This window comes from Epinephelus moara, chromosome 22 (assembly GCF_006386435.1).
Source record: "Epinephelus moara isolate mb chromosome 22, YSFRI_EMoa_1.0, whole genome shotgun sequence".
Lineage (NCBI taxonomy): Eukaryota > Metazoa > Chordata > Actinopteri > Perciformes > Serranidae > Epinephelus > Epinephelus moara.
The window spans coordinates 19,734,232-19,747,895 of NC_065527.1; the positions used below are offsets into that span (position 1 = coordinate 19,734,232).

A 13,664-nucleotide genomic window follows, 5' to 3' on the forward strand; every position below is an offset into this window, starting at 1 on the left:
TCCTTAATATGATCACAGCCAGGATGAGCCTCATAAACAGGTCACTCGTGTCCATGGAAACGCACTCATTGTCTGTTTAGAGTTTCCATTTAGCAGCAACACATACACACACAAATGCACACTTAGTCACAGATACTCTGAAAGAAAGGGGGTTTCCTGTTAGTATTCCCTAAATCATTATTTTTGTTATTATTACTGAACCATAACAAATATCTGACTTCAGCTGTGTTTTTAATGATGTGCTGGATCAGGCTACACTCTTGGTTCGACATCGTCCCGCTGCTAAGGTAATTTCTGTCCTATCAATGCAGTCTGTTTCTATTCTGATTTCAAGGCAGTTAATAAACATCTGTTTGTTCTACTCTCCTCCTTCGCTATGTGTTTAATTTGGATTTTTATCAAATTCCACTTCCTGCTTTGGACAGTGTCACTGGTTTACTAGAAGGCTGTTGATTTACTTAACGGTTACCAAGACCATTTTCCTCCTTTGGCTGATTACAAAAATTGTATCAAACAGTAAATCTCAATTTGTCAACACATCTTTAATTGGTATGCCTCCAAAGTGATTTGTTAAATGCAAGATATTGATTCGTCAACTCCACAGGCGAATAAAATGTCCAAATTTTAAATAAAAATGCCGAGCCTGTTATAAAAACCTTATCCTCAAGCTGCCTCTACTTGAAAGTACCTCAAGTTCTGTATTTGGTATAAAGCAAATAGTGGAAAACATCAAAACATACCATGCCATTCAAGCTTCCTCTAGATACACTCTGGTCTCAGACGTTTGAGAGCAATCTCTGTTTATCCCCTGCATGCATGCCCACGCGTTTCCCCTGCATGTTTTCATCGTAAACAGGATGAAACATCGAGGATTTGGGAGTTTTTGTAACAAACCCACACTCTGTCCATTACACCATGTTTCTGCATTATAAACTTTCCATTCTACTAAGAAAGCAGACCAGCAGTTATCATTTATAAAGAGATGTGCTTTCAGAGCTAGTTAGTGTGCACAGTGTGTTCCCACAGGGTTTGGGTCATGCTGCTTCTTTATACAGAGTACATGTAAGGACTAATGCAGCCTATATGTGGGGGTGTGCTTTGTGTGAGTGTATTTTTCTGAAAAGACAGGCAGCTGCTCAGATCACAAGTTGTCTAGGAGACACATATGTAGCAGAGGCTTTCGGGTTAATCTGCAAGTTAACGTGAATCTTCAATAGGTTAAGGTTAATGTGTGTGTTCCTTACATATACAGACGGGGAGTTGTCCAGACCACTGGTTGTCCTGGAGACAGATTCGAACCGATGAGCCTATTAGTCGAAAGCCAGGCAGACACTGATACACGACTGTATCACGGTAACCGAAGTTCTCCCCGATCACTTGGCCGTTCACAATGCCCTCTGGGATTCCACAGTGACCAGCTGAAAGACACACACAGATACAGATGACTCAGACTAGGAGACACAGAAATGTTGCTGTGAAGACACTGTCGTTGTTACGCTGACTTTTTTGTAAATGTCTTCATTCATAACTAGTTTAAGTTTTCGCAGTGACTGGAATGAGTTGAGAAGATGCTGAAACTCCACACCTTCATTCGGTTAACTTCACTACAAGCAAAACTTTCTGATCACTGCATCTGTTTTTGAAAGACATTTTAGAAACAACATTAGTTAAATATCTGTTAAAAAATAAATCAGTATTTGCTAAACTGAAGGCAAATTACTTTCAAAAAGAACCAGCGTTGGCGGTTAGCCACCAAGAGTAGCCACTGGGACTAACCACAGACAGTCTATGGGACTAACTAGCTTACTGCTACTTGTGCTATCTCACTGGAAGTTGGGCCTATAATCATTTCTACAGTAGTGCCCTCAGGAATAAGGTGTTATGATGTTTTAATTTTGTCTAATGCTGTTTTATGACAACAGCTGTATCTATGTTTTTTATTGACTTGCCTCCTGCTGCTGCTTCTTGGACAGGTCGTCTTTGTAAATTTGAATTGATTCAAAATTGGTTCTCAAAAATAAAAAATACAATAAAAGTATCTGTTTCTCCTTCTTAAGGTAAGTTCTGAAAATATGTATCTGGCCCTTGAGTCCAGCTCACAGTTGTACTTCACTATAAACCAAGTTAGCACTAATGTTAGCGTTACCTGCTTTCCACAGTTAGTTAGCACAACCATTACTCCAATAATCACCCCAGCAGCCATATTCATGCGAGTAATACAAGTTTGTTCTGAGCACACCTTGAAAGTCTTATTGTATTCATGAGATGTATTCTCTGGATTATTTCCAAGACAAGACAATATCAGCAAAACAGAAACATTTTAATCAGACCAGGGAGTTTTAAACAAACCTTAAGGGTGAACATCTCCTCGGCTTAGGAGACAGTTTGCTGCCTCCATCTGGGACATTAAAACTTAAACATCTGCTGAAACCTTTTGCAAGCCTGTAAAAGTAGGCAATCGCAGCTTGAAAACCTGTTTCTTCCTGTCTGTGAGATGTGTGACTCTGAGCAAACACACGCCATGAAAGAGCAAAGTGGGAGCACAACAAGCGCTCCATCTTCACAAAACATTAGAAGCTCTGTCATAAATTGCATCACCTGTCAATTTAAGGTGAGGGCTCAGATGGTCCTGTGCCCCCTATGACATTTTCACAGCTGTGTCCCTGTCCTCTGCAGTACTGTTACAATCGTCTACCTTAAACATAAAGATGTCTCTGTGCTTTTAAAAAATCAGGGACAAAGTCACAAAAAGCAATTATGGCTGCTAAACCTGCACAAATGAGACAAAAAGAAATGGTGTAATTCTTGAATACCTGCAAGGGCTAAAATGCACCCCTGACTGCGCTGCTAAGCAGATAGTCTTGGTGTTAGATGCACTTATTTTGATAGGTTTTATGAATACATCTGGCACAAGTTTGGCTCCAAAGATTGGCACAAAGATTAGTGCTGATAGCAACACAGAATTACTGTAAAGTATCGTCAGAGAGTTGGTTATATGGGGTGTCACGCCCACACTTTCCATTGGTTTTGAACTGAATTACTGTACTACTACTGAATTATATGTTTTCTTTTGTCCTCTGCTTCAAATCATCTTTTCTATGCTGTAATATCATTAGCACGATATCTTTTGTGAAACAGCATATAGCAGTTGCAAGTGAGGCACAATTTATGGTGCTACCAGCAGCCACTATCCATTCTTTGTGAATTCGCTCGACACACTTTACCTGCTAACAGCTAATGCTAACAGCCAACCACACAGAATTGACAGGTCTCTCCACTCCCCTCATCAGATTCATCCCCAGAGGCCTGATTGATGCATTGTGCTAAAGCAAACTGTCGCAGTAAATGTGTATTTCCTGTTCTCACAAGGTTTGTATTGAGTATTGATTTCATTCCTTACAGTAGATAACACCTGCACTGTGTCCCCGACGTCAGCAAATGCTAACAAGGTCAAAGCAGCCAGGGAAGTGGGAGAGAACGTGAAGAGAAAAGGTTGCCTGGTATCACCTTTGACATTTCACTGAGGTGCTGATTACTGTTAAGTTAAAGGGCATTACTCAAGTTAATCACGCTTTACTTCCTTGAGCACAACAGCAGTTATGTATCGACGGAAGGACGTTAGTTAGAATGGACACAAACGTCAACTTATTTTTGGCAAGTTTTCACAAAATTCAGGATCGACCATACGAGGGTCATTTTTAGAAAATCTTGTGTACATCAGCTTTAATTACTAACATGACTGAAAACAACAAACATATCTCTACAAACTTACATTTTAAAAAAGCAAAACAAGTACAGTAAATCCAGATTTGTTTTGAAGGATAATAAGAAAAGTTACTGAATGAAAATGCTGTTTATAGCACTTTTTTTTTTTGACTCCATCTATTTATTTTTTGACAGAATCATGCCTCCTCATCAGCCTGGGTTAAGTTTCATTGAACTCTTCCGTTCAGCCTCTATCTGCCTGTGAAGTATTCTGGGAAGCGCTGTTTCTACTGAGGCTTCATGGAGAAGTGACAGCACCATGTCATAACATCTGTTACCTCTGGGTTGCACACTGACAGAAGAAAGTAGCTGTTTTTTTTCAGGCTTATATATAAAAAAAGAACATTCACACTGAATTTGGCGAGTGCACAGCAGAAGCTCCTGATAGTCTTGCTTGTAAGGTGGACGAGGCCAGAGGGGAGCAGCTGTGCAGCCAGACGGAAGGTTTAGGGCAGTGCCTACCTTTGATACCTGTCCTCATTAGATTAGCTTGAAAAATCACAGCTTTCAAACTTCTAATAGTCAGTGTTTTAGTGTGTGTTGCAGTTTAAGTCCTGAGCCTGAAACTGAAGTCAGGAAATAACACAAAATGTCAAGATATACTGTAATATATGTATATATATTTGAATATATTAATAGTTCTAGTGGTCATGTACCTAAACATCGTGTTTCCGTTCCACTCCAAAGCCCAGATGACAGGCACTCTCTGACAGCTGACCCCACCAGCATGAAGCCAGCATCGCAGGTGAAGATGGCTGTAGCACCAAATGTAGTCTGAGTACCAATCTTCTTCCCGTTGGGTGGAGATGGCAGCTCACCGCAGGATATAACTGAAACACACAGGCAGATAGCAGCAATTTAAAAGCAGTTGTGCACCAATTTAGCACCAAGTTCATTTGAACAGTTGCTAATGCTCATTGGTTTCAGTGAGGAGTGCTACCGATGCCGGCAAGCTGTTTATCACACAAATTTGGTGCCAGCATTGTTTTATTTTCCCCCTACACTGGAAACTGTGCACAATGACTGGAGGAGAAAATAACAGTAATTTTTTCAAATGTCACAGAATTCTTTAAAGAAAAATAACATTGATTCGAAATGTCAAGGAATCCCCAGACGACAAAGAACAGATGATAAAAATGTCACGGCAACTTTTTCAGGTTCGAGCATGGACTGGAGGAATGAAATGTTTTCCTTTTACAGTAACTCTGTCATCAGTAGATTTATTAAAGTCAGTAAAAAATAAAATAAAATGAACCAACATTAAACGCACACACCAATCTTTAGAAAACATTTGAAATGACAAGCTTATACATCCATTTTCTATAAACACTTCTCTTCTCTCCCAATTTCAACATGTAACTCACAACAATTAAATAAAAAAGGATGGCAGCTTCTCCTGTGACCGACTGTGTTGAATGGGCCCCTGAATTTTATCGAACCAAACTCATATCATGGCAGACTTTGTGATATCAGCGAATATCTTATTGTTGTCCAAAGCATTGGTATACAATGTAATATCTTGATGAAAATGGTGATTTACACCCCTATGGCAAGTATGTGTCGATATCAAATCGCTGCGCTCAGAGAGTGCAGGGTTACTTGTGGCTCCTAGAGTCCTACAAAGTAGAATAGGAGCCAGAGCCTTCAGCTTTTAGGCTACTCTTCTGTGAAACCATCTTCTAGTTTCGATCTGGTAAGCAGAAACCGTCCCCACATTGAAAAGTTGATGAAGACTTTCCTCTTTGATAAAGCTTTTAGTAGGGGCTGGCTCAGACTTGCCTTGGACCAGCCCCTAATTAGGTTGATATGGGCCTAGTCTATTGGGGGACTTCCAATGATGCACTGAGCTCCACTCTCCTCTCTCTTCATTTGCTAACTAACTAAATCATGTCCTGTTCTGATCCCTTGTTTCGCAGGTTCCCTCGGATTGCTGTTGTGCTTGGATCATGGGTTGTGGTTGCAAAATTGAATATGAGTGTAAATACACAATAATTTAACATGATTTAAATTTGACGTCTTTGTTACTCACCCTGGCAGTGCGGCCTCTCATTTCTCCAGCTCCACATACCATTGGCTAAGCACTGGATGTGGGCGGGCCCTAATCTGTAGTATCCCGGATCGCAGGTGAACACGATGCGAGTTCTGTATTCGTAGTGTGAGCCGTTGACGATCCTCCAGCGGCCATGTTCTAAAGAGAATGACCCGATGCTGGGACACACTACCACTACACAGACAAGAGTGTGAGAAGAAAGAGAAGCCTCATGAAATGCTGTCATTTAAATAACACAATTGCCATTTTAAAAATAGTGTCAGATATTATAAAGCTGGCTGAGAGTGGGTCCAAGCCACTGTAAAATATCTCACAGATGCAAAATAATGACTCAGTTGAAATAACAATATTCCAGCCAAAAATGCCTGCCACTCATAGCAGTAATTATATGTTGCTTACAGACTAATATCCATCTTACCCAGTGGGAGATGATTATTTAATTGTCATTTCATTTTACATCGTAGTATTTAATATTAAATATAAATGTTTTTTATAACTCGCTCAATTAAAATCTCATTGGAGTGTGGTGTTTACATTCATACAATGCTATTAAGCATGTCCAAATTCATAACACTATCAGATTTGGTATTTTTATTTATGATGTCTAACGGATATCTTTGTGTCACTAACCTGAACACCGTGGTATCTTATTGTGGTTGCTCCATGTCCCATCAGGCTGACAGATGGCTGATGTGAGTTCTTTACTGGAGAGTCTGTACCCGTCGTTACAAAAATAGGAAACTCTTGTTCCGACGGAGTAGTCGGCTGTTAAAACGCCGCCGTTTATAGGAGCCTTGGGTGCCCCACATGAGACAGCTAGGGGAGGGCAGGCACACACTGGTTAAGAAGACAGCATGCGAACAAACACACACAGAAGCCCTAATGCATACTTATGTCTGTCAGGTAGGCAGGTTTGATGTGTACTTTGTTTGAAATGTTTCTGGGGATTCAAAGCCACAGAGTGTATTGTACATTTGTAAACAAGCTCACATATTTTCTTCAATGAAGCCATCAAACTAAAAATATAAAATCAAGAGACGCTTGATCTTCAGCTCCAACCAGTTCTAACAAAATACATCCATCTTGTGGAAAATGCTGCCCCACAGTCCACAATGGTTTTAAATAGACTGGTTTGTAGAGCACAGCACCGTGTAATTACACACTGTCGACAATCTGCTATACATCCTTCATTTGACTTTCTATCAATACCAGCTACAAACTGAGCCTCCCTATGGTTATTTGATATGTCGGGGTGAGACATCAGCAAGTGCAACATCAAAAAAATCATCAAGTCTTTGTGGAACATGTTGTAGTATTTTCTGAAAATACACATATAAAGAGAGAGAAAATGAAACACAAACAGTAACAGTAACATGAAATAATAAGTGGTTTTGTGTTTGTTTTACCATTCACATATGTGGCGTTCACAAGCCCCTTCTTATAAACAATGCATCTGGCATTTTACTCACTTAAATATTGAGTCAGTTCACTCTGGAGCAAAAAGAATAAATAATGCTTAAAGGAGGAAAAGGGGTTTTAAGGTTTTATATGGATATGGATAAACTCAGTTGTATTTTCTACAGAGATGTATTATTAAATCTGGATATTGGAGCCCAAGATGGCGCCTCTTCAGTCCAATAAGAATTGCTCGCCTGGCGCATAAGCCAAAAGAATTTCTAGCTCCTGGGTTGACTTGAGGGGTGTGCTGGTCCTCCCCATGAGTTCTCACTCGGCTTGTAGACTTTACTTTGTGATGACTGTACTGATTTTTATATTGCTTTTCTCAGCTCCAGGAAAGTTTTACAAGTATAAAACCTGCATGGATCCAAAATTTATAATAGAGAGAGTCATTTGTTTGCAGTTCGAGGTGTCCTGTCAACAGTTTTACATCATTTTATATCAGCATTCTATAGGGAAAATACTTGCCACATGGGACTTTTGCTGCAGTACCACAAGTGGCCACTGGAAAAAATTTGAAGCTAGGATTAGTTTTCGAACATAAGCTACATCTGTTTTGGCAAATTAGTGTTAGGGACACTGGCTTCAAGTCAAGGTAGCAACAAACCCTACGGACTGTCTTGGCTATAAGCTCAATTAGCATTCTACTGAAATGGTATGTGACATCAAAGAATGAATGGACTGCAGTATTACAGTATTCTAATCTTTCACCTCGAGTTGTAACTAATAAAACTACCAAATTATTCCTCGACCTATATTTTCCAGTATTGTTGCTCCAGTGTACACTTTGACTTTTTTCAAGCTTATATTCAAAAAATAACCTGAAAATGACATTTTTTAAAAATACTAATCAACATCACATACACAAAATATTAGCACAGCAAACAAACACACCTTGACACGCTGGCACAGGAGAGTCCCATGCGTGGTAGCCGAGTGGTGTGCGGCGGCAGGTTGCTGTGGCGTTGCCTATGAGACGGTAACCACGGTCGCAAGCCCAGCGCACCACGCTGTTAACATGGCCGCCACTCTGAGAGGAGATAGAGCCATGGAGCGGAGAGTCTGGGGTGGAGCAGTACAGGGCTGGAAGTGAAGGAAACATAAAAAACAAAGATTTGAAACGACTTTGTTAAAAACAAGCACAAAGGAACTTTTTACTACTACTATACAGTACTATTCTGTCACCAAACTGGTACGACAATACTATGTGGTTACCATATTATTGTATCAGGCTGTTGTTTAATCTAGTAGCCCTTCAGATCTTCAGATTAATGCTGTGATCAACACCAAATTTATGTCTGCATGCAGGTTTGCAATAATACATCCATTACCTGTACTGTAACCAAAGTCTTACTTCCAATGTTTTCTGACATTACAGTCTGATAATTGCATAAAACTTTCATTAATATGAGTCACCTCTGTATTTATGACACAATAGGAGGTCTAGCCAAAACGGACTACTTGCAAATACATCTTGTTTAGGAGTAAATTATAATTTTTACCGACCACAATTATGGCTTCGATTGTGCATTTTAAACAGGGCTATTAGAGGCATGAGATGGAGTAGGATGTCATCACTCCAAGTGCAATATCTCAAAACGCTTGTTGGGCCAAACTAAACAAAAAGTTCAGCGAACAGAAATATTAATGATCACATTTATGATGGTAATTATACCTTTCCTGCACGCCTTAAAATCCAAGTGTTTCAGCTAATTAGGATCTATCCGACAAGCTGTATGAATGCTTAATAAAATAATTAATAAGTCTCTCCCAGCGGAGCCTTTTGATCAAACAATCAATGAGCAGAGTTACAGGAGATGTCAGACATTACCGTGTACACTGCCCACAAATCAATGGCTATTTTATGAAATATCTTTACACCAAGTAACATTAATGCCTTTATTCCAGACACTATTGGCAGCTGCGGGCAAAACAAGAGGCTTGGCATCAAGTTAAGCATAGTCTAAGTTCGTCTGATCTTTATAGATTATTCTCTGTCTGTCCGTATGGCAGTAAATAAAAGTCAACTTTAGTATCTGATGTGGTAAAATACCAGTGGCAGTTTCCTTATGTTCCTCCATCATAGCATAAAGGATTATCAACACCTTGGTCCAGTTAGAAGTTGACTCTCAACTCTCAAAACTGGACCCCAAAAATAAGTTCTTCAGTGCACCTATTTATTAGTGATAAGCCTGTTTTAAAAATTCCTCTGGTCTGTCACTGGCCCTGTATCATTTCTGTGGTGGGTTAGTGAGGGAGTTTTATTCCCTTTACTGTGTTTTCCTTGTGTCAAAAATACAGAATCAGTGCTCGCAATTTACAGTTTGTCAGTGATTTCTAATTAAAGCTCTCTGGCACAGCTTATTCCTAAAAAGCATTAAATGTTGATGGCCACAGAAAGGGCTGGTATCATCGAACCGGCACGTAGGCAAAGCAGCCAGCTGACAATCCCTCATTAGATCCACTCCAGGCTCTTTCCCCTTATAGTATGTTTAAGGCACTAAACTGCTGCTTCAATCACACAAGTTTCTTTATTTAATGAGTTGCCGGCTTAGTTTGTTCTAATGCCAAAGTTTCCTCTTAAAAAAAGTTGGTATGTCTTAATAATGAGGAAACAGTCATCATTATGTGTTTAATTTACACTTTGTAATTGCAAACTGTGCATATTTTGTTTTCTTGCAGCAGTGGCAGAGGGATGCTGTCATGTACAAAAACAATACTTAAGTTGAACATGATATTATTAGGTTTACAATAAGTATGTAAAGTAAAAAAGTACATTTACTCAAGTATTGTACTTAAAGGAATGCTTCACCCACAAAATGACCATTTGTACTTACTATGTGTTAACTTGCATTCATGAAGAAAACTTTGTTAAATGCCTCCACGATGAATGGAGAATCCAAAAAAGGCAAACAATCTTGACCAATTAAAGTCATAGGCGGCCGCGTTTAACAACAACTGCTAAGTATCCTTGGGCAAGATAGGCCTACTGAACCCCTGGGCGGAAGTGTTTTATATTGAAATGTTTTAATGAAAATGCATGTGTCTGGGGAATAGTGAGCACACGTCTGAATAAATGGGACTTGGATTATGCTGCACAAGTTGTATGAAAGTATATAAACAGTTGTTGAACATGTCCCCCAATGACTTTAATTCATGAGGAATCATCACTTCTTTCTCATTCTCCGTTCATAGTGGAGGAATACAATAAAACCAAAGTTTACTTGATGAATTCAAGGTAACTCGCAGTAATTAACTGATATACAAATGGTGATTTTGTGGTAGAAGTATTCTTTAAAGTAACATTTTGACATGCTTGTAACTTACTTGTGTATTTCCATTTCAAACTACTTTGTACTCTACTGTCATTTGGAATCCAATATTGTACCATTTACACCACATTACTCTACATTTTCCAGTATCTGACAGCTTCAGTTACTTTGTAGATTCAGATTATTTATACAAAATGTAAATAAATCAATAAATCATGATGTATTATTATAAATGAAGTTACCCAGCAGTATTTCACGCAGTTAAAATTGGCTCCACCTTTGCCAGCACCAACATTAGTGATGGTTTACACATAAATGCATCATTATAATGCTTTGTTATAAAATATACTATTCTAAAACAAGCTATATTGCATGATGAGTATATTTTGATGATAATACTTTTGAACTTTTACTAAAGTAAGATTTTGAATGCATGACTTTTACTTGTAACAAGCTTTTCTACACATGAATTCTACTAATTTTTTTTCAGATTCTCAGTGCTTCTTCCATCACTGGCATCACTGGCTTACAACATATGTTTAACAATCCTTGCAGATGCTCACATTAATCACAGCTACCAAAGAAGGTTACGGAGTGTAAGAGTCCTGGGAGGCTTTTCTGTTATTATTCAGTGTATAATTCATCATACAGAGCAGCGGTGTTTTAAAGGTTAAAGAAGCAACCTCCTGCCTGGGTGGTGTAAAGTGAAAAGCCAGCTGAACAGGTAATACTGTCTCCTCCCCCTTAAATGTCAAAAAATGCCCTTGAATAAAGCACTCAAGCCTCATTACCCAAGTGAAGGTGCTTAATGCCCAGCAGTCTAAAGTTATACTTAGCAGGCCCAGGTGCAAGACGGTCTAAATGCAAAGATTGCTGTGAAACTCCATCTGCGCTCATCAAGGTTTCCTTGAGTGAATAAAAGTTAACAACTTCCCCCATAATGCAATTCACTAAAGTGCTTTAGGAGACAGACAGAAGTGAGGTAGCAAAGTAAGCTGAAAGATGAAGTAACAAATTGCATGGATGAGATTAAGTTGATGATACTCTATGAATACTTTATTAACTTTCTTTTCATTTACTTTCTTGTATATTCTCTCTTTCCCAAAATCACAAATATCAAAACTCTCTCCATTTTTGCATGTATGTTAAACTAATCATAATGTATAAGTTGACACAACTTAGAGGCTGAACAACTCCTCCAAGTGCTATTTTATTCAGAAAGTCGCTCTGTCTTTCTGTCTGTCTCTGTCCTTATTTCCATGCATCATGATAATATAAAGTAGTAGTAAAATAAAGTTGGGATACATACTTTGGTACTCACCAACATAGCGAATTTTGAAGCCTTTCTTGTTTGTGCCATGGTCTGAAGACCAGCGGACCAGGAACTGGTGACCAGAGGTTGTGAGGTTAAAGGGTGTTGGCAGGTCGCCGCTCAGCGTCGCCAGAGTAGGACTGTTGGGTGTTGGGCCTGAGAGAGAGCGAGACAAAGTGAGAAGAAAAAGGGGACAGAGAAAGAGAGAGTAAGAAAAACAAAGAGTATAAATGGGAAAACATGAATAAACTGTTTTATTTTGGTACTTGGTGTTTTTTTGGCTATAATTGTATGTCCAGTTTTCCCATGGCGATCATTGCAGATCCACGACGTATATCGGGCCAATAAAGGACATTTCTATAACATGTATTATTCCCATTATGAAATTATTGCCCATAAAAGGTGCCAATATTACAAAGCCACACTGTTTTCATTGACTTTCAAGGCCAGCATCTACACACCCAGCAAGCTGACTAGATACCAAAACATATAAGGGCTCATTTATGCTCAACATTAGATATGGAGACGGACACGGACTGCATTCATTTCATCCATATTTGTCCACATTTTATAAAGGCCGGACAAAACAAAGCAGTACAACCGGAGGTCGTGGAGGCAGTGTAGCGTAGTTCAAGAGAGATACAACCATAGGAGACGATGAGGAAATTTAAATAATTTGCGGCACGGAACAAATCTGCAATATAGCGAAAAGAATTCTCTGTCCACATGTCAGGATGGATGTATATAACAGCCGCCAGACCAATGCTGTCTACAATGCTGTCTCCATTTAAAGGTACAGCGTCATGACCTACAGTGTCGCCTTGTATTCTGTTGTGTGATTCTTTTGACTTTGCCCTCTGGTGCCATCTATTGGCTGTATCTATGCCAACATAAAGGATGCATGAAAATATGAGGACAGTGATGTTTACAACATTTGAAATACATATTTTTTTTGGACATAAAGTGAGTATAAATGAGCCCTAAGTCGCCAGCATGGACGTGTTTCACAGTTTCAGACAAAGACAACACGACTGTGCCAAAGGTCTGATCCCCAACCTTCTGCCTACTCGCCAGATCAGCAAACTCCTTGCTACCAACAGGTTAGACCCAGCACTAAAGGACCATCTCCAGAGTGTTAGCACAAGAGCTAACACAGGAGCAGCAGCTAACATCGGACAGAGAGTCTTTAAACGGGCCAAACAAACTCACACCAAAAAGGCTCCACTGTCGTTAAACCCATTAACAGCTGCTAGCCATGCATTGCTAAAGTTAGCCCTTAAATTGTTTTGTTATCTGGCGACCCAGTGTGGAGCATGTTGACACTGCCTAACTGCACTCTCTCAGCACCTGACCTGACACTGACTGACTGCTGTTCTACTTGGTAGTTGTAGGCTAGTCTGTCTTGGGACAGTGAGACAGCACATATAAGTGTTCATAAAACTGCGGCATGACGATACAAACATTTCATACATTAGATGTAAACCTGCCGATGTTCATTCAACTCGCCTTGGTCCTGTTTGTATGAGTCAGCTGTCACTGTTTGTCTCTGTTAATAGAGACTTCAGTCTGCAGTGTAGTTCATACACTTCACTGATAAACCAGAGAATTACACAGTAACACTGGGCTTCATTATCTCTCTCCCACTCTTCTTCTCTCTCCACACACAGTTGCGTAGGCTACTACACATGCAGTCCACACCCAGTAACAAAGGGAAAACACTATAGCCTAGTTTTTACAGTAAATTATAGCTTGTTTATACACTTTTTTTGTTCATTCTGTACATCTTATTTTCATTCATAATAATGAC

At 39.4% G+C, this 13,664-nt stretch overlaps 1 protein-coding gene across 1 annotated transcript in view; it reads right to left on the reverse strand.

The window, feature by feature from the left end:
• Positions 1–13,664, reverse strand: part of csmd3b (CUB and Sushi multiple domains 3b) — a 478,068-nt gene that overhangs the window by 36,379 nt on the left and 428,025 nt on the right. The window contains exons 50-55 of the mRNA XM_050035068.1: positions 11,867–12,013; positions 8,168–8,356; positions 6,446–6,631; positions 5,795–5,989; positions 4,422–4,595; positions 1,245–1,418 (exon numbers count right to left, since the gene is read on the reverse strand). Coding sequence (XP_049891025.1) covers positions 1,245–1,418; positions 4,422–4,595; positions 5,795–5,989; positions 6,446–6,631; positions 8,168–8,356; positions 11,867–12,013 — 1,065 coding nt within the window. The remainder of the gene's footprint in view (positions 1–1,244; positions 1,419–4,421; positions 4,596–5,794; positions 5,990–6,445; positions 6,632–8,167; positions 8,357–11,866; positions 12,014–13,664) is intronic.